We start from the raw sequence: 22320 nt of genomic DNA, 5'->3' as shown, positions 1-22320 counted from the left end.
ATTACCTAGAGAGTAATTCAGCTTGAAATGGATAAAATAATAATAACCCACTAGTGTCAGAGTACTCCCTTGTTTGGCTTTCAAACTCCTTGAACTAGGTGTGAACAGAACCTGCTCCCGACCCCTGCTAACACGGTTAGCGTAACTAACACCGTTTTATGAAGTAGGCAGCCATTCTCTGGGATCAAGCAGGTCACGTATTCGTTCCCTTTCCCCTCACTCTCAGGCTCTGAAGGCCCTGTGAACCAAGCAGACAAACCAAACAGATTTCTTCTTCCCCTCCCTATCAGCCTCACGATTCCTGGGCGCCAGGACAATTACTCCCTTCCTTGCTGGCCTTGAAGGTCCCAGGCACCCAGCCAACCAGGTGGTGTTGATGACCCTGTCACAGAACAGGCATGCTTAACAGCGCATTGTCTATAAAAATCAAGCAGTTACAAGTCCTAAGCGGGAATCTGGACCAGAGCTGGTGTTGGCCAGTGAGAACTGTGACCCCCTGCTGGCCAGGGATGCCCCCACCATCATCGGCTTTCTCAAAGGACTGAGTGACTTGTATTCTTGTATATGATTTTCAAGTCCAGGTTACGATTATTGATATAGAAAATGACATATTAAGAATTGACCTGATCTGCAGAGGGTCCAGGTGATCAGAAATTAAGTTGTATTACAAATCCTGTATTATGCTATTTATAGATTGAACTACATTGATCCTTATAGAAATTCTTTGCCATTCTAATCATAAATTCTGTGCCATTCTAATCATAATATCCTGCTAAGAAAATGACGCTTTAATTGTAACTACAATTTAGTGCCACTATCATTCTGCCAAGGATTCTTAGAAGAACCTGCCTGCCCCCTTAGTGTTGGGTGACACTAGTTCAGAAGGTGAGTTTTTCTGCACCCGAGACTTACTAGGAATATACTTCCCAATAGCTGTGCAGAATGGGAGAAATTTTCAAAAACATACAAATCATTCACAAGTCTGCACCCTGGTGGAAAAGACAGTCAACAACCAGAATTTAGGGGATCGTCTCCAACTGTGAGCCACGCTAGTACAGACTAATTCAGAACTCTGCTGACTGTTCTTAACCAAGCACGTCAATCTTAGCCCTATCAGCAACGTTACAGCAAGCCAATTCTGTAAGTAGCATCTTTTCAGCACAGAAACCTGCAGCAGCTACAGCGAAGTGCTGAAGTGAATTCCACACTAACTTTTATTACTGTAGCTATTTAAAACTCCAACTCACAGCAGACAGATATAGCAACAACGGTTAATATCAACCGTTCACAAAGCCAGGCACTTCTTTCCTTACTATTTTCCAGCTCTTCCCCAACCCCTCTCTAGTAAGGCACCGGGTAGAAATGACATGTATTCACTTCCTTGTCCACTAATGCTATTGAGATAAAAGCTCTGAATTATGAGCTGCATCAGTTACTGTGAGAAAAGGAGGGCATGCTGTAGTTGTTAGTTGATTATTCTTCAGTTACTTAATCCCTCCTACAGGCAGCTCGTTTCCACTTAATACATGTTTATGTTGAACCTGTTAAAATAATTTGAATGTGAAGTACTATATGTTTTTTTCACCAGCCTCTGGCTTTTAAAATATCAGATGTCTGTACACAACATTTTTGGGAGACAGACAACAAATATGTTAGAGGAATCAAGAGGATGGTAGTGAATAAAGTCAGTCTTATCATTCTAAGCAGCTTTGAACAAAAAACTGGAGCAGCTTCTCATCAGCTTTACATTCTAAGGGAAGAGGCAAGGCCTGTTTAGCAGTAGCTGCTCAAAAATATAAAGTAACATCCCTAAAGGAATTTCAAGTACTATTAGATGAACAATTTACAACAATGCAAAATTTTGCCCAGCTTTTTTTCACAGCAACACCTTCCCATTTCCTGGGGTTCAGCTTAACTACCAAATCAAGTATGTGAGACTAAAAACTTGCTCCAACTTTAGCTCTTGCTAGACCTCCCTCCACAGATGGGCTGTCTCCAAATGGCACCCCCAGCCCTTTAAATCCAAGCTGAAAATCAATACCTGTACAAGTGTACCAGAAAATTTGCACTATAATGTTACGGAGATCCAATTACAGCCAAAGCTGAAATTTTGCCACCTTTGACAAGGCAAGGCAAAAGAGAATTATCTCTACAGGTGTGTATACAGGTCCTCCAAGGGTCAGAAAAAAAGTTTCTGGGCTACCTAGACAAAACTGAACCAAAATTTGTCTCACAGCAGAAACATTCTGGCTTGCAATCATCTTAATTGTAAACACAGTATTTCAATTAAAACTAACCAATCAACGTTCGGATTAGAATATACACCCCTGAAAGCACTTGCACCTTTGACTTTTAACTGCACTGTTAAACTATATGTAGTTGTTTTTACATTGTCCTTATGCCCCCAACTCTCCTCTGTCTCCTGAATGAGCTTCATCTGGTAATCCCAGATTTAATGAGGACAACTGCCTTTAATGGCAAAAAGCCGGTAAAACAACATAATTCTTCTCAGGTGTCAGGATTTTGTACTTGTTCAATACTCTCCCACTCCCAAAGCACAAAGTTTCACCAGAATAGCTGAAGCCCTGGCAGAAAAGGAAAAGTAAGAAAAAACCTATATAGTGTTGTTTGGGGCCTTCTTGGTAAAGGTTTTGTTAAAACGAACAAACAAAACCCCAGACACATCTCCATTCGTGTAATTTTCAAAAAACAGCCAAGTTAATAAAACTTAACTACAAGAACTAACCTACTGAACACTTATTTGGTTAAAAAGATCTGTTACTTTAATTTCTTGCGATAATCAGGAAGAAACATTTTCCAGAACAGTATACACTAAGTTTACTAGTTCCTTAAATGCACTGTATCTTTAGATGAACCTCAACATTCAAGGTGAATATTTTGTGACATGTCCTTAATACAAATTGCTATTAAGTAGGTTACAAGACTACTTATATCCCTTTGATGCCTGCCTATTAAAAATTCAGTTATTAACTTATCTTCTTATATTGTATTTTCTTTTTTGATTATTATTTTTCTCCTCCTTTCTTAAGTCTATCCTCTAGGACTTTTATACATATGCTGCAGTCCTCATATTCTTAGCAGAAGTTCTTTGTCCTTCAATATATTCCGTAATTTCACTAGATGCACTCGTAACCTTCACATGTCAATCTAGAGCAAAAAAAAATTTTTCCCCTAACATTAACAAGCTAGTGTAGCATTACTAGCAATACAACCCTTTCCTCATATAGAAATACCATCATGCTTGCTCACTATATAGAGAAGCTGCATAGCTATTTTTCCAGCTGGCCCCATTTCTGTCCCAATTAACTCAGCAACTAGAAATGCCTTATGTAACAGCAGAAAGCTACAGAAAGTATTAATCACACTTTTATCTTACTAAAAATAGGACACATACAGGAAGTCTGCTCAACTTCCTATTTTATCTGCAATATAAATAAAATGCTCAAAACTCTTCCATCAATACATATTTCCACTGGAAAAAAACACACATAGTATTCACATACTCAAACCCAGAACAACTTCTCAGCTCGCTACAAGTGTTAGCTCTGAAGTACAGCCACCACAGCACACTTTAAAGCATACCTTACTTCAGTTACAACTCATGTCAGTATTTTAATCTACAATTAAATGGTGCAGAGCTAATTGGTTTTTCATTCCTGACATGAGAATAATTTCATAAATGAATTAAGCGTGCTTTTCAAGTAGTTAAAAATTAAGCCATCGGACAATGCATTTTCCACATAACCAGCTACATAAAACAAATTGCAAGTTCCAGTCTTCCTACCATCCAAATAACATCACACTGAATTATCAGAAGTTACTTGAACAGCTTGAATTATTCACTGATCATTACATCATTTTTTACAGAGATCTCTCTCCAAAAAGATAGGGGAAATAAAAGCACAGTGGTATTAATCGAATTTGTGTTAAAAAAGGGCAGTAGGCTTTAACAGTGTAAATACACCAACAAAAATAATTGAAAGATCTCTCTTTAAATGTATTTATCATGGTTAGAAATAGATGGTTGTCCAAGAAGCTATAACATGCATTTTCTCATCGACATACCAGTTTCACCATTGCACAGTGCTCTGTATGGGAAGAAAATTGTTAATGGTCCTATGTAATTTTGTAGTTATATGAAACTCCATGCTCTCTGAAAATGAGAAGAAAATATTAACTTGGAAAAAGAAGCATTAATATAGTAGTTTCCAGAGTTGCTTTTTAATATGAATGTATGCATATTCCCATACATTAATCATTTTCAAATCATACCCTTCAATATGCTTGAAGATGCATGTCAAATGTAATTTTTTAAGCCTAAAAAAATGTTACATTTCTGTTCCACAAATATGCATGAAAATAATTTTGTCTGTGCCACGGTTCTTCTGTTTCAGTTACTTACACAGCCCTAGCACCACATAAGTAAGATTTTTGCATTACAAATTTTACTTCTTGTATTCAAACAGTACATTAAAGAACACCACAGACATTATTTCCTGCTACAATTGGTAACAAGCAATAATCTTGTCTTTAGTACTCTGGCTCTGTTCAAGCATAAATCCTGCCCTAACATGAACATACACTTTTTTTTTTTTTAATCCTTGCCTTGTATTTTCAGTCTTTTTTTCTTAACAGGAATGATCAGCACAGTCTGAGATACAGTTTCACTTTCTAGAACATATTTGTCATCAGGCAAAACACATGACTGCACAGATTAACACTATGCTCTGTTCTATGTATCTACTTCCCCAAACTCTCTAAAAAGCTGAAATGATAAACAGAAGGTAGAACTACAACACTATGAATGTTACTGGTCCCAGACTTGGGACTGTCTTTCAGCTGGAAATTTAAGGTGAAAGGAAGTGCAAGAAAATTAGCAGATGGCAAAAAAACCACCTTAACCCCCCAAAAAACCCACAGACAAAAAACCCCCAACCCAGCCCAACCAAAACAAAGCAAAACCACCACCCCCCCAAAAAAAAACCCACTCCCAACATTCAAGCATGCCCTCAAATACTGTGTCATGACATACTAAAGAAACATCTGTGTAAACCAGCTAGCTACATTATTCCATCAAGTTTATCTAGGTAAAACTTTCAGTATATATATATACAGAACACTTTGTTTTCCACAACTTCAGGCTTTAGAATTTTCTCTTATTATTGCAATACTACTAAAGCTACCTCCAACTGAATCCTATCTCAGGCTGTTATCACAACGACCAATTTTTTTTTCTTTTTTTCTTTTTTTTTTGTTTAAGTTCTCAAACATATTTGAATAGATATTAATAGATATTTCTGCATTCTGAAGCCAGATAAAATTGTTATTCCTGCAATCAGTTTACAAAGCTATGATAGCTAAAATTTTTAATTCAACTGCTAAAAAAATATAATAATGGAGCAACTCCACAGAATGTGACTAATAAGATTTCGCAACCTTTCAGTACATTGTTTAGAAACCATTAAGTCTGCCTTTCACATTAAAGTTAAAAGACTTTATTTTGTTGTAATTTTACTGGAAGCTCTGAATGTACTTTTTCCATCAAGAACTTATGGTGTAACGTTCACGTTACTTGCCGTACATCAGTCTTACTTGTATTTTAATTTCTACAAAAACACAAAAACAACTGCTCCAAAGCACTCACAAAGAAAATCATACTGTATGTGAAGAAAGCTCATTAATAAAAAGTACCTCAGGAATTTAGTTTTACCTGAAGGAACAGCTGTACTATTCTGGTGGTTTTCACTAGGTGACACAAATAAGTCTTCCTCCCCTTCAGTAGAAGAACTGGAAGAGGATTCACTACTGAGATCGTTCTCACTGGAACTGCTAGAGCTGGGTAGTAAAGCATACTTCCTTCGAGCTAATACTTCCCGCTTTTTCCTCTGCATTAAAATTCGTTCTTTTTGGTTCTGTGTCCGCTGTGATGAACTTGTTTTCACAAATCTCTTCCTATATGGAAGCCTTCTTAAAGAACTGCTGTGAAAACAGGGCCTTTTCATTAGTAACCCAGGTACAGAGTCTGCCTCAGTCCGTGGCCACTTCTGTGACCTTGCACTATGAGTTCTACTTGTAGTATTCAACACTGCCTGAGGGTGTCTTACAGGAGCATCTTTTTCTTCATCAGATGTTACTGTGTCAGAGTCTCCAAAATGTAAGCTAGATGAAGGTGAAGAGATACAGTCACTAAAAGAAGAATCATTGTCTTCACTCTGTGTTTCTAGATGCTGTCTTAATCCTAAGATTCCTTGATTTTCTTTATCAGGACAATTTTGAGTATATGAAGGACCAGCCTGCTGGCTCTTGCGTTTTTTTCGCACCACAATACTTTTGTCTTGGTCTGTACGGTTGCCATTCATGTCCTTTTGCTTCTGAGAATCACCACATAAGTGAGAGAACTCATTCCCTACTTTACTGGCAATCATCTCAACTTCTGCAGTGAAGCTTTTGGCTGCCCCAATAGGCTCAGGGTTCAAGAGGATCCCCTTCAGACTCTCCTGTCTCTTTGGTGCATCAGAAGGAACTTCACTCTTCATATCCGCTTTTAGAGTATAAACTATATTACATTCAGGAGTCCATTTAGACATGGAAAGGTTTAAGAAAGGCCTAGAAAGAAGAATAGATATGCATCAAAAAAACAAAGAAGCATCAGATTTTGAGAGCAAAACTGAAATAAAAGACATTTACTGCTAAGACTAACCCCGCAGTGGGAAAAGCAAACCAGCAGTAACCGAAATACAACTGTTTCACAGTATTAAGAAATCTGCTTGATAACCTAATTTTGAATTAAGACAGAACTCTTACAACTTGTGTTGAAGGGAAGTTCTTATAGTCAGCGAAAACATTACTGCTTTCACAGAGCAAGCATCAATGTATGTCACCTGTAAAATGCATGGACAATGTGTTTTACCGATGCTTAAGCAGGAGAGTCAACAGGCTGCTGCTTACAGAAGTTGCACAAGTTTCAGCTAAATAACTCCAATAGCCATCAACTAAACTGCATGCTTAAATAAGGCCTACACCTTCCCTTATAGCTGTATATATATATGCATAGTAAATACCTTGAACAAAATACATGGCATAGTATGGTGACAACTGAGCTATAAAGGTTAGTTACGTAGAATTCATGCTTCTCTTCTGACACAAAAAGGAATAAAACAGGAGAGATTTTGAACCTTATTGTTTTGGGGTGAAATAATAGAGATCCACATATTACCCAGGGTTTCTTTAAAAACCACACCACACGTTAACAGTATGGAGCGGTTCACGAAGCTGTATCCAGCCCCTCCACTTTTGACTCTATGCTGCGACAGAAACTGGCCATACCTTACCACATTTCCTTAATAGCTGGTAACAGGCTAGTTCCCCTCCCTGTCAAAATACAATGTAACATCAGTCCCGATTCAAAGCAAACTTTTTCACTGGAAAATGACCCAGTGACACAGGCAACAGAAACCTCAGGAAGATACTCACCTTCAACAGGCTTCATCTGGCATCTCTGTTTAAGTTCCCAAAAGGAAGTGACAAAAAGAATTTGGTTCCCACTGTCATAACCACTGAAGCACTCTTTACCGTAACCACTATCGCTTCTCTGTGCCTCAGATGAGTAAGGCTGTAGTAGACATCTGACACTGTACTACTTAAGCAATTAAGTGCTCCCTCTTTTCTCCCTCCCTCACCACTTGTTTGAAGGAACAACTCCTTTGCTCTTCTAGAAGAAACATTTAGGCACTGACCCAGATTGTAGGGCTGACCAATCTGAAAAATAATTTCCCGACAAGATCAGACACCAATCCAACTGATTGCAGAAGCACACCAACAGTTCTATCTGGCTTACAGCAGGCTGTGCTGGACTACCGAAAGGCTGCTTAGGAAAAAGATGTGCAACTCTACCTTAAGTGGAAAGGACGCTCCTTTAGAAACACTGGAACATGCACAAAGACACAAAAAAAGTCTAAGGCAGCAACAGCAGAATCTATGGCAAGTTAAGCAGCATTGCCTACAGAGGTCCATGATCTTCTGCCTGAATTTCCAAATTCTTCAAAATGCTAACACATTCTGACATCAGGTACTAATACTTAAAGCTCTGGTTTATTCTGTTATAATACAGATCCATACCAGACTGAGATTACCGAAGAGTCAAACGACCATTTCTTAGATTGTTTCAAAACCTGATGCTTTCAGGAGCAGCTGTGAGCTAGTTGTTCCCAAAAGACCCTGAAGAATGACTTATCTCACCTTGCAACCGGTATGAACTGATGCATTATCCCAGGCAGCCTGTGTTCTCTTCATAGCCATAAGCAACATATCTAATTCTTCAAGTGACGTAATCTAGAGTAATAATTTTGCACAAGGCATATATGCTGCAATGCCAGCATCTAAAGAAGCCATAAATTCACTGGATCTTTCTGGAGATCAAGAACCTCGAGGATCCTAGAACGCCAGCTGAAAAGATCCATTTGAATGTTCTCACTGGAAATCCTACATACAAACATTTGTAGTAATTACTGTTAAATGAGAGGCCTATACCCTGTGATAACTAAGAAAGTGTTGCAGTTTCCTACTGGAATTAGAGCAGACATATGTTTTACATTAGTAAGTCAAAAGCTAACTGCAGGCAAGTTGGATTAAACCTCCTCTTGTCAGTACGTACAACAGGACCGGTTCTTACTTTCACTTCATCAAAGCACAATGCACGGTAGGCGACACTTCATATTTTCAAATGTTAAACCGAAAGCTGTTACATCCTGGACAATATATATATGTATTTTGTTATTGCAGCAAGTTTTAATGGAATGCAGTATATAAGACTACCCTCTTCTTTGGGACTGAAAAAAAGAAGCTGCAAAATTGGAAGAAAACTTGGAATAAACTCTAAGAATGTAAGAAGTCTAAATAGTAAACAAAGAAGCATCTATTACAGCTGTGGAATTCCGGTATCAACCCTTTTCTGCTCCTGAGGAAAATACCCAGCTCTCACATGCTCCTCCGTACGCAGGTACTTACCCTCACATATATGCACCATCTTTTTGGAAAAATTAAGACTAAGGCATCCATTTTATAAAATTTCTAACAACGGGAAATCCAAATTCAAATCTGTTATAAGCACACAAAGAACCAGCAGTACATAGTCATTTTCTTATCCTCACAAGGTCACCTTTAAGGCAGTATTTTTGGTCTGTCATTCATGCACCACTGTTGTACAGAAATGCAACACTTTGTCTAGTCAAATCTTTTCCATGGTCCAAAAGCCAGCCCCTCCCACAATAACCCCATATTTATTTCATCATAAGTTTTTTTTAGATAAGCCACACTATTTTGATTGGGGGAAAAAAAGCTCATTTATTCAGACAGCTTATAGTCTTCGAACAGTCATAACTTACCATCATATAGTAATGTCCTATAGTCTATACATAACAGTTTCCTGCCCTTTTAACATGATAAATTAAGGGGACAATTTTATTTAGTTTTGAAGTTTTCTTAAGAAATAAAAATCTGAACATTTTCTCATGATGTGAGCACATCCAGAGGCTGGTTTACAAAGGGCTCAGCTCCAGTCATTGGAGTGCTGCCCCCACCCCCACTTTATTGTTAAACTCTAGTGTGGAAATCTCCATATCTCCATCAGTACAAAAGTTCTGCATTGTGAATGTGATTATCTCTGTATAAGCTCTGTTTACATTAGCACAGAGGCCACTGGGCTGAAATACAGATAGAGCTATTTTAAGTTACAGAAAAAAAGAAAAAAAAATATCTTACCCTTTGGGAAACCTCAAACTACTGTAAGATGACAAAAAAACCTAAACCACCACACAGCGAAAACTAGTGTGCTTGAAATGCTATTTACTAGCTTAGTTTTCTTCCAACAAACAGCCTAGATATAATAGGCAGTTAACTCTGATTCAAACATTTTGTAGATTTGCAGTCTTACAGCCATGGAAAAATCTGCAGTAACTCCACTACGTAATCAAAAACTATTCATTTTTTCTAACCAATACAGTGCCTGAAGGACTGCTTACTCATGGGAGAGCTGCTGCCTTCCAATTAAAAATTACACAACAGCTTAAACGTGAGTATATTTTTCAAGTGAATGGCAGCAATCAACTATGACGAATCATCCATTCCTTCACTATTTAGAAATGCTATTACAAACCTTTGAACAAAAGATTTGACCAAAAAAAGACAGAGGCTGGAAGAAGGGCTTACCATTTAACTAGATTCCAATCCACTGTAAGCATTTTCAGCGGTCAGACGTAAGAAATACCCATACTACATACAACTTCCAATGCTTTTACACAGAAGACTAAGTTTAAGAGGGACTACAAAAATATTATGCAAATAACTAAGACTCCTTAAAATGAGATCTGCTATTCAATATTTAGAAGATCCTACAAAACCTCCCTCTAATTAAAAGTAGTCCTCAGAAGCTTTTTTCAAAAAGCAGCAAGATGCAGTAAGCAAGCTCAATCAGCATTAGTGTTCTTCCTTCCTAATCAAAACATTTGCCTATTAACTTACAGAATCAAGACTTTGAGAGGAAAATGGGGTAGTGTCTTCTTTCAAGCCATTTTAAGTAGAATCAATGAAGAGCTAAACCAGCTACATGAAAATTACAAATAATTAGTCTAAGTTCCCTTCTAAAGCATATGACTATTCAGAAGCAAAAAGTGTACATTATTTGTATCCATTCATGTCACAAATTAAAGATCTTTGATATTAATTATGCCAAGACATATAGCACTGCAAGAAAATCCATGCAAAATCCTTTGAAATTCCTAAGTCAAAACAAGCTCAAAGTTTAAGATCTTCATAGCAGACAACTTTATGATCACATATAAAAAAAGCAGAACACATGAGTTATGAGGCCAAGTATTTTGTCATTAAGAATTAATGCCATTACTAGAAATCAAAAAGTATGATAGCATTAAAGCACTACAAGAAGTGCAATGGTTCATTACACAACATTAACTCAAATTTTTGATGTAAACTTGGTCAATACATACATGTTATCCAATATATCATTACTTTGAAAATGTATTTTCAGTTATTTTAAAATATAATAAAATATTTCAGTTATTTTAAAATACCGTCAACTCCCTTCATCTTCAAGAAACAATCTCTCTTTAGGTGTCAAAAAGTATCTTGATCAATCCTCTCAAGCTTGGCTACAGTAAGTATGCAGTGCTTTGATACACGACCAACCAACCACTCTGCAGAAAATGCCTATCTTAAGCACATACTTTCTACATCATCCCAAATTACTCGTCTCTGTCCTGTTAACGCTAAACCCAGCAAGCCAAATAGTTTATTCAGCAAACATCTAGACTTCTAGACAACTTAATGAAAAGCAGTGAACACAAAAAAAAAAAAAGAAAAAAAAAGAAAAGATTCATTTGCAAAGCAGTTAGTAGTCTATTTCCTAATTTCCCCCATCTTCAGTTTCCTGCTCCTTTCTCATTACACGGCAATTTCCCCTTGTTTGATATACTCTACACCACTCAGACCCTAAATGTATTTATGTGGTTATCCAGTAGGAATGAGCCTAGAGGCCAGTGCAGACAAAAATACTTCCCAATACAGCAGCTCTCAAGACTACCAAGAGCTTGGAGAACGCGTTGTTGTTGTAATCGCAGAAAAGAACACAGCAATTCTACTTCCATAAAAATTCTGTACTATCTTAGACTATTCATGTACCCAACTCAAGTGCCCATATATAGAATAACATCAGGCAAGAGAGTATTTAAGATTGTCTCGGAAAGGAAGTTTCTGTCAGTTGCATTTGTAGCTCCCTTACTCAGTCCTAACTTATTCTCTTTGCGTATGTTCACTGAACTCACAATTAACTTTTAAAATGAATTCCCTTCCCTAATACATGGATTTAATCAGATTTTACTTTTAACCTGATTTTTACTCTGACAAGCTAATACTGGTAGTGTTATTTCCATGAGAAGACCTCACTGCTGAGGTCTGGTATGCAGAAAAAAATCTTACATTCTGTACACTGTTCCTACCGCAGTACTTTTTTGAACTGGCAGACATGGCTGTCAAGAGCTCAAAGACCAGACCAGTGAATAAAAGTATTGCACAAGCCATATTCTGGAACACCAACAGACAGTTATTTCCTCTCATTAAAAAGATGTATTTTTATTCTTTCAGCAAGGCTCTTCCATCAGATGAATCAAGACACAGGATAATGAAAAAGCTTCTAAAATTTGTACATGACCTTCGGCAAAAGTGAGATAACCCAAGTACTGCAACTTCCCTTTCTCAGGGGCAGAGCGCCAAACAAGACTGATTCATGCATGACCCCAACACAATGGACGCTGCCAGTAGACCTGGAGAAGCTGCACCCCCAACGCAATCCCATGAAGATCAAATCTCAGTGCCATCATGCTCTGCTCCAACAAAAATAACTCCCCGAGCAGTTTACAAAAAGCTCCACTTAGGCCGAAAAGGGCAGTCACGCCCTGCTCGTTTCATTCCTATCGATCAGGGACAACCTGTACAATGCAGAGTAAGTAGCAGGAACACAAAATAGCCAATACGGAGCTCCACCATCAGCAAAACAAGTGCAACTAAATTTTGAAACTTCATTGCACTGTTCTTCACTTTGGCTGTTCTTCATTTCCACTACTTCATGCAGCAAATAGTGCTTGCTTAAAGCTTGTTTTAACTACTAAATTTCAGCATACTATGTATCAGTCTCCTAGTCTTTGCTGGAAAATAAAGCAATTGATAGTTAAAAGATCTATACATCTTTATAAAACAGCAACAATCAGAAGGCAATCTGAAACTCTATTATGTTTGCTTTGATATTATAAAGCATCAAGCACATTTTTATTCACAGGACAATATGAAATACCATTGAAAATCACTCTTAATTTCCTTTGTTTGCTTTAATGCAGCCACAGTGGTGACAAATACTCTGATTTTTAAATGACAAAATTACCCAAGGATTCTCCAAGCAGAACACATTTCTTTTGCCCTACAGAAAGGTACAGTACTTCAGAATAACATGAAAAACAGTTACTAACTGCATGATAATGTTCCAGAGACAGGTTCTTGCCTACAGTCTCAAAAGGACACTCCATTACACCCAGCCTGATCAGAAGAGTTTGTGCTTTGCAGAGGGTGCTATAGTCACATGAACCACAGAAGGTGGACTTACTCATTCCTTGCAGCCAACTCTACAAACCATCACTGGCTTGCAAAATGTACTCTTAAAAGTGAAACGTTGTTTCAAGTTAACAGCACAACTGTTAGCAACCTTTGCAAAACAGTCTCAAAGGTAAAGTCAGACCACAGTAACTGTACTGTAAAGTGGTGTAACCAATAGTTCCCATCCTCTGGACCAGCAAAGTCTACTTGATTTTCTCTCCGATTCCTGAGACCTTCAAAGTTTATTTCCTCCTGCACTAAGTCAATTCAGATCGGTAAAGCAATTATCTTGCAACAGAAATGTCAGGCCACCTATAGAATAGCTACAGAATTCCTCTGTTATGCCACGTTACCATTCACCTCTGAGACTTACCACCACTGTATTCTTACAGAGAGGCTATTGAAAGTGTCCGTCCCTCACATCTTCTAACAGAATCCAGCATAGGACAGCTACAAACTGAAGAGCTCTTCCCTAGGACTGGATCTATGGCCCAGCTCCAGCTGGAATAGACAGAATAGACGGAGCATGCGCAGCTGGATGCACCTCAGCTACATGAGTTGGCAGGCTAAGAGCAGTTCTGCATAGAGTCCGACGAACAACAAGTTAGTTAGCTCTCCAGAAACACACTATGAATCAGGCCAAGACCATAAGCGCCCCCCCCTCCCCCAAATCCTAGCATCAATTAAGCCTCACTGAAGTGCTAGCATGCACGTACCCACCTGGGCAAGGAATCTGTTTGGGTTTGCACAATGGATGCAAGCAGGTGGATTTGACCAACATAGTGTTCAAAAGCACATTCTTCAGTCTAGACACTTCTTTGCTCTGTCCTAGGCTTAAACTGAGTTAGCTACATTAACACTATGTAAATCATGGTTTTAAGACATAAGCATTATGATTTGGCAATCAGGAATGTTCTGGCTTCAGTGAACTCCAAGACAAACACAACAGCATTTAGGAATTTAGGAATAAGGAGTTGTAGCTTTTTAAAACAATGACAAAATACACTGTTTTTTTTAATTGGAGCTTAAGATCTTAACTAGAAATTCTGCTTTCAGAGACAGCTAGGGAAGTTCTGAACTACACAGCCATCAAAAATAATTGTAAAAATTATTTCTTAGTCCCCCTTGGCAGCTTTGACCTTTGAGGTATGTGTAACTGTTCTAAATGCAGTGCCATTTTGCAAACACCTCTTGATCAAGCTTTGAGGAGCAAAGTGAGACATAATCATTGTCACAACTGCTAACAAGAACTTCACCAGTGAGAATTATGAAATTAACCATCAGGACAGTATTATCCTGGTCTTCAGAAAACCTGTGAGAAGCAGGGGATTTTTCAGATATTGAACTGAGTAGATCTACCAGTTCAAGAGGGAAGGATGGTGCAGAAGACTCTTCACCCAGTAGAGCCAAGTAGCAGTGGGCAAAAGCAAACATTTTACTTGACAGCAGCCAAGTAATAGGACTGTAATTTACTGGCAAAAAAATACAGAAGAGTCTCTTGCTGGTAAAATTGTGAACCAGCCGTCTGAGATTTCACTTGGTAAACACTTAATAGGGAAGGCAACACTTTAATTCACAGTAGTTCCTTTTCCAAATAGCATAAACTATATAAAACATCAAAATAATGTTGTTAGCAACACTTTGGGTTAGTGAAAGAGTTTTTCTTTCTTCCTTCCCCTCTGCTCCTTCAGGAGTCTCTCTTAAGCCTGACATCCGCCCACCAAGAAAAACACTAATCCAAACTAAGCCTGAAGCAAGTTCGCTAGTATAACACTTTGGCTGTAGATACGTTTTGTGGGGTTTTTAAGAGCACTGTAGGCTTTGGAAGCAGTTGATCACTGTCACACTGACAAAACTTAAAGAGACTACAACTGTACCCCTATGTTGTACATGTGTCCAATATGATGTTAATCAATTTATGTTTCTAAATCTCTTCCGAACCTCACTGACATGCAAACAGCTAAAGCACTTAAGATCTGGCAATAAAACTGACGTAAGGGAGGTTGCAGACCCCTAAAGGTGCAAGGAAATCTTTATACAACATCTGCCTATGGCAAATCCATCTCTCTGTACTATCCCCATTGTTTACATGTGAATTAAATCAGTCCATTCCCCGTTCCATCTGCCCCAGCAATTTTTTCCCCTCATTTATTCAACTGCCTGACATCTAAGCTTCCATAATTCATCAGCTAGGGAGGGGGACATTATTACCTGTATCTCCTCAAAAGAATGTCTTCACCATTAGAGCAAATATAAACAACTGAAATGAAAGATTCTTCATCTTGGCAAAAAAAGCAGTAACTGCTGTGTGCTAAATGTTATTGCAACACAGCCACATCCACTGAAAGACAAGATTGTTACGGCTGCTCTGGCCACATAGGTCTAAAAAGTTATTAATTTAAAGGTAAAGTGCAAGTCACAGATATGTTTAGATACACTCTTACTACACTTTTGCAAAATCCATTGCTTCATAAAAGTCACATTTCTGAAAGGTCAGAATGTTCCCATCCACATTTTGAAAGGACATGTGAAATATGGATGAATACCATGAGCGGTTGTTCACCCCGGCCTCCCAATACTAGACATAACCACAGCTGTAGCTGCCAGGGCTTCAGCCATCAATAAAAATAAACAGATTTGTAAATAGGTGACACTTTAAGAACTTTAAAACAGGAAGCTTAGTGTCTTACATACTTTAACTACAGTGAAATGCAAAATGTGCACACAGCCTTTCCTGTCTTACACATGCCATACGTCATTTTATACTGTGTATGACAGCATGGGACAAGTGACCAGATGTTCACTTTATCAAATGAACCAAGTAACATCTATTCCCTATCAACCCTTGGACATGGGCAGGAACACAAATCAGAATTGCCACTCAGCTTGGCCAACAGCAGTATTTTTGTTGGTGGCTGGTTGGGTTTTTTGCCTCCAGTAGTCCTCGTATCTAACAAAAAGATGAGTAAAAACAGTGGAACTAGTGGAAAACTATTTTAATAGCAAGGACTACAGGTGTGTGAATTATAAGAAGCTTCAATTTATATTTGAAAGAGTAACAAAATATTTCAATTCTTTAAATATTAATTTTCCTCAAAAAAGCTTCTATTAAGTGTCCAGATTTAATCTGTCTTTTGAATTTCCTAGTGGTTACAACAAAGACCATATCAGGCTTTATTTCACCACCTAAAAATCTAGTTTTCCTTTTTTCAGTTTATAATACAGATATTCCACCACGATAAATGCTAGCTAGGGTCTCCACACCAAGCAGTCAATTCTTATTTTTTTTGTCAAATATTTGTTTTTGAAGGAAGCACATTAAAATCAAATAAAGTTGGGCTATTACAGGAGGGTCTTACCTCCTGCATTATATCTTCTTTCAGAGCAGTACCTGAGTATCAGCAATTAAGGGTATCATTTAATCAGCTACAGCAACCAGGCCTTGCTTATGATTTCACCAAACCATTTCAAGAAGGAAGAGCTTCCTCAAACGACGCAAATATTCCACGAACGTACAAACAGCCCTAATCGCCAAAACACCGACAATTTAAAAAAAAAAAAAAAAAAAGCACGTAGCTCCTTCCCCCCTGCCCATTCCAACACCAGGTACAAACCTACGCACCGCTGGCGATCCTGGCCTACATCTCTCAATGAACGCTGCTTCCTCGTTCCTCAGGCCAACAGCGCCTGACGGATTTTTAACACGGGTTAAGCAACAGAACACCAACTTTGCAAAGAAAACAAATGACGTTATAACAAACCCTGTTACGCACACAAATAAAACTCCTTTCCGTCAGGGAAATTTCGTGACCAATATTCAAGGAGACAAACCCCAAGAGCGCTGCGGCTTCCCGCAGCGCAGATACCGCTTTGTGCGTCAACCAGGCACTGAAAAAAAAAAATTAAAAAAAAAAACAAACCCCCGGGAAGGTCCCCCCCTCGCCTCATGGCCCCCGTCGCGGGGCCGCTCCGGCGGGAGAGGCAGCCGCGGGCCGCCACCGGGCGGGGCAGGGGGCAGCCCCCCGCCCCCCGCCGGGCCCCACCCGCCACCGGACAACGCCGCGCTGGGCGCTGGGCGGCCCCCAGCCGTACCTGAGACGGGAAGGCCAAGCGGGGAGAGGCAGGTGCCGCCGGCGCCGCGCTCAGGGCCCGAGGAAGGGAAGCGGCCCCGGCGGGCACCGCAGGGACTCCGCGTCGCTGCCTGGCGCGGCCCGGGAGGCCACCGCCTCCTCCTCGGCGGCTCCCTGCCCCGCCGCCCGGCCCTGGTGGCTCCGCTGCTCCCCGGCCTGGCCGCAGCCGCCCGGCCCCCAGTGACACGCTGCGAGGCGGGCGACGTTTTGTTGTTGCGCAGCCCCCACCGCCGCCGCCGCCGCTCCCTCCCCAGACGCAGCGCGACACTCGGTGCTGCTTTACAGCAGTCCGCAAAGCGCAGCCGCGCCGACTGGCGCCCCTCCTCCCGGCAGGCGCCTCGCCCCCTGCTGGGCGGAAGCGGCGGCGCAGCGCCGGGCCCTCCCTCACCCTTCACGAGCCCCCTCGCCCCCCGGGGCTCCCCCTCGCCCTGGGGCGGGCAGCGATGATCCGAGCGGACGTGGGCGGGGGCGGGATGGTGGCAGGCCGCTGCCCCAGCCCCGGTCAGCCCGGCTGGGTGGCAGCCGTGCTGCTGCTGTTCCTGCGGTTCTCCCTCTCGATCCTGTGTAAACCCCTCAGTTTTGTACCGGGAGGTGTCTCTCCCTGCCGAGCCGCCGGGACGAGGCGGGAGCTGGCAGGCCCTGCGCCGGCCCTGGGCCCAGCTGCGCCCAGCCTGTCCTCCCCGCAGCCAGACAATAGCCGCAGCTACCAGGGAATGAGCACAAATCCCATTTACGCCCTTTAGAAATAGGGATTTAATTTGCATTTGCTGCAGGAAGGCGCTTGCCGACTTAGGAGCAGGTGAGCCTGCCCACTCTTGACCGCTGCACTACTGATGCCAACATACCTTGAGAGGAGCTTCCCCGGCTGGGTACGCACCTTCTGCACAGCCACCAGCCACCACGCTGCTTCATCACCTTGTGAATTCCCTCATTTGTCGGAAAGTTGGCATGTTTATAACTGCCCAAGCATGCCAAAAGCCACGAGGCCTTTTTCCCCAGAGCCCGCCTTTCATCCTTGTTGGCGTACATATTCAAAACACTTCCAGCTGAGAACACAGGATAGGAAAGGGTTCTACACTGTCAGCAACCAACAGATATGTAAACTCGGTATTTTGGAGAAGACTGGTGCAGTCTGATCTGCCAGTAGTTAAAGATCTTACTCTGAATGCACTGCCACCAGAGCCATCAGTACTAAGAGTTGGTACTCAGTCTGGAGGAGCTAAACAACCTTTATGCATCATTACAAAAGAAATGGTCATTGGGAAAACACGCATTTTGAGTCTGTTACTCCCACGAGTTTCTGAATGGAATTTCCTTAAAGCAAAATGGTTGAAACAACAGGGAAACAATTTCTCAAACAAGGAAAAAGGTTTTAAGGAAAGACTATAATGAATACCTTCTTTTGAGGTAGGCATATTTCTAGGGGCAGGAAGAAAGATTACTAAGCACAGGAATATCCGATTATGTCGAAGTGTAGAAACAAAAGTGCAAAAGGTGCTAGACCACATAAATGATACAAAAATAAACAAGTTTTCCAGCTTTATGCATAATGCGAGAGCACAGGAAAAAGTGAGACCCACAAACGGCAACGGTGGAAAAATGGATCACAGGTGATTTTGTGTGGTTCCAGAACCAAACTAGTAACTCATTTCAGTTTTCAATAAAGACAACAATACAGGTCATACAGCATTAATTTTCTACCTTTTCCTACATACTTTTTTTTCAGGTGTTTGGTTATTTTTAAAATCATGGAAATACAGTATGTCACAATCCTGGCAGACTTCAGTAAACAATGACATTGGGCCACATCCGAAATAACTACTGAAACTCGGGAGAATGGGGAGCAGTATAAAAATTTGAAGCATGACCAAAACGCTCAACAGCAGATAACAACAGACACTGGGAAGAAGGTCATATCATATTCAATGGAGGTCACTAATGGTTTGATTATGTAAGCAATTTTAATGTTTTTCATTAATGACTGGAACCAAAGTTGAAAAATACTAATAAAAATCTGCAGAGTGGTGGTGGTGGCACTTAAGACAATAAATGGGTAGAATTAAATGACCCTGAAGACAGGAACAAGGTGAAAAAAAAGCAGAGTAAAATATAAAGAATGTGGACTTGAATGTTAATGACTAAAAGTTTTGGTATATATTGGGTATTTGTCAGGTAGAAGGCAGTAGGATGAGAACTTCAATAACTATACAATTAAGAAAATGGCCAAGAGCCCACAACATGACATACACATGAAAAAAGCAAACATGTCTGTACAATGGGGCGATGGGGATGGCAGAGTTCAATGCTATTGTAAAAAATTATTCCTGATGTAGTCTTACAACTACTTTATCCAGCTGGTTTTAATATGTATTATGGGAAGACTAATATTAACAGGACACTCAGGGGAACATAGCATATATGAGAGGAAGCTAATGAAATTTGTCTGGATTAAGAAATGAGACAAGAGGTATGTTCTCTATAAGCTGGTCAAAGGCTAATACCAATTAAAAAAAATACAGATCTACACCAACTCTTTAAGTATTTACCTATTTACTTTTTTTTTTTTTGAGCGTTCATGCCAAAAATGACAGAAAAGTAATTCTTGGCAGAGAAAACATACAGCGCCACTACGCTTACCAATTGAAAAGACCATTTAAAAAACAAAATCAAGAGGCTACAAAGTGGCTAGAAATTTCAGTTCACAAATTAAAAAGCAATGCAGGGCAAGTATAGATAGTCTTGATTTTCTCCCAGTGTAGAGTCAGAGTGGCCAGGTGATCTGTAAATGCTTTAACTGTGCACAACTTGGTAGACCTTTCCTCCTTGGGTAAACTAAAATAAAGATAAAATTCCTAGGACCTTTATTAACTATGGTTTCTTAATACCTGTTTCACTGTGGGCTACCAACTGACAAGAACCTAGTAAGTTGTGAGCCAGCTCACCCTTAAACGAGCACTTGATAAAAACTAGTCAGTTATTTTTAAGGGCTTTTTTTTTTAATTTTTTAACTTCTAATAAATATATCAAAGGGCATAGATAAAGTTACTTCTGCCATTATTTTAGGATCTTGCAGAAATGGACAGTTGTCTTTAAAACGGCTTATTGATTCCTTGGACAAAACCAAAAGATTCTCCTTTTTACATTTCTTTGCTACAGAAAATGAAAAGGTTAAATCAATTCATTCTTAAATCACTAATGCAAATTTCAGAATAGCTTTCAGACTAGTGTCATCAATTCATACTGAACTCTTCAACTTCTTCTAACTAGAGCTAAACAAAACCATTTATATGCACACCCCAGGGCCTGGCACAACTAAAGAAGAAACTACCTTATCTAAGATCAAAATATGCCAGCCAGCAGGAGACTGCACTTTACATTTTTGGCAAAAAAAACCCAAATCAAAGCACACCCCTATCCCGAGGTACCTTCGGCAGCTCGGCTTCATAGTTGGATGCAGTCCTTTGCGGGAGTGCTGCATCAGTTTGCTGGCTCACCAAGGAAAGCCAGGCACAGCTTTTTCCAGATGCAAACACCAGCTTCTGGAATGCAGTCCCACTAGGCACGTGGCCAAGATGCAAGCTGCACACTTTCAGAAAAAGATGTCTTTCCTTAAAGCTCTGTTAACTGCAAGCCTGGCAGTGTCCAGGACGGTATGAATAGTATACATTTATAAATCTCCTGCCTGTATACAGGAGTATGTATCTTTGTCACAAATACTGCTTCTGGAGGAGCTCAGAATCACTTGCAGCCAGGGTATCAATCCAGATGGAACAGCCCACCCTTGACATTTACAGCATATGTAGCTGTGCAGACTTACAGTGGACATACTTGAGCGTGTATTTAAATGTCTGTGTTTAACATTACTAGTAATTGTAAATGGACTTAATAATCTGTAAAGCTTCTTGTGGTAGGATGTTTTCCTGTATTATCCTCACAACATATCACAAAAATTGTGGGATTAATATTCGGGTGACACAAATTGTCACATCTCCAATCAGTCCAGATGAAGATCTTACCAATGAAAACTAGAGAAACAGGGAAGAGATAAAAAACACTGCAAGGTTTATATTATGAAAAAATGCTGCTAGGGAACAAGAAAAGCCTGGTGCATCTGCAAAGTTAAAAGTTAAACTCAACAGCTGTCTATGCTATATATTTAATGATTATAAATACAGAAAAATTTCTAATGTGATTTCAAAAGCTCTAGAAAATAACATGCACCACCCAGGTAACTATTTTTTTTTTTAAGATACATGGAAGAACAAAATACCCTACATTACAATAAAATGTAGGTAGAGATGGCCCACTAGTCACTAATTTCACATTATACAGCATGATAAGGCTTTGAAAGGTTAGAACCAGCATTTTCACAATACATTAACTCAGAAATTTTGCAAATCCCTATTAAGTTCTCAAGCTAAGTTAAGACATTTTAAGCAAGATATTTTAAGTATTTAAGTTGTCATATAATTAAGAAGGTGTGGTATATATAATGACTTAGAAATAGTTACTTTGTTGATGGTGTTTTTAATGGGTCTTTTTCTTATCAAAAACATATGCCACCAACCTGTTAATAGAAAGATCACAAGATACTCCTTTATATTCTTTTAGTGCTTGTACAATAATGGAGCCAAAGATATTTTTGTGTTTCAGTGATGAATCAGCAGCTATTTTTAGGGCAATTAGGTTTAAAACAAAGCATCCTGCATTCAATTATCTGATTTTACACTAAGAAATTCAATAGCCTTTTCCTAGCATGTGCATACACTTTTAGTAGTAAAATAAAGGAAAATATTTGTGTTCGATTTACAAGTAGATTTATGTTGTTCTCCATGCTGTTCTGTAGAAAATTATAACATGAACTACATAAGAGATCATAAACTCACTTCTACAACCTTCTTCTGACTGCTCATTGTACAATATATCAATAATTCATCAAAAAGAAAACTATACATTCAGAAAGAAAAAAGCTATTTTTTATAGCAGAGATGCATATTATATTATTGGTGAT

At 39.6% G+C, this 22320-nt stretch overlaps 1 protein-coding gene across 11 annotated transcripts in view; it reads right to left on the bottom strand.

Moving 5' to 3' along the window:
• The window catches only part of RNF111 (ring finger protein 111), a 52429-nt gene extending 34873 nt beyond the window's left edge, over positions 1 to 17556 (bottom strand). For 3 of the 11 annotated variants that reach the window (XM_040601548.1, XM_040601549.1, XM_040601554.1), the window contains exons 1-2: positions 7353 to 7477; positions 5732 to 6627 (exon numbers count right to left, since the gene is read on the bottom strand). In XM_040601548.1, the coding sequence (XP_040457482.1) occupies positions 5732 to 6627; positions 7353 to 7414 (958 nt within the window). In that variant the 5' untranslated portion in view covers positions 7415 to 7477. The other 8 variants (XM_040601545.1, XM_040601547.1, XM_040601550.1 and 5 more) reach the window with 7 other exon arrangements.
• Positions 17557 to 22320: the final 4764 nt, after the last annotated feature.

Source organism: Falco naumanni, chromosome 7, assembly GCF_017639655.2.
Source record: "Falco naumanni isolate bFalNau1 chromosome 7, bFalNau1.pat, whole genome shotgun sequence".
Taxonomy (NCBI): Eukaryota; Metazoa; Chordata; class Aves; order Falconiformes; family Falconidae; genus Falco; species Falco naumanni.
Note: the sequence above shows the minus strand (reverse complement) of the source record. Positions and strands in the feature narration are given on the sequence as shown.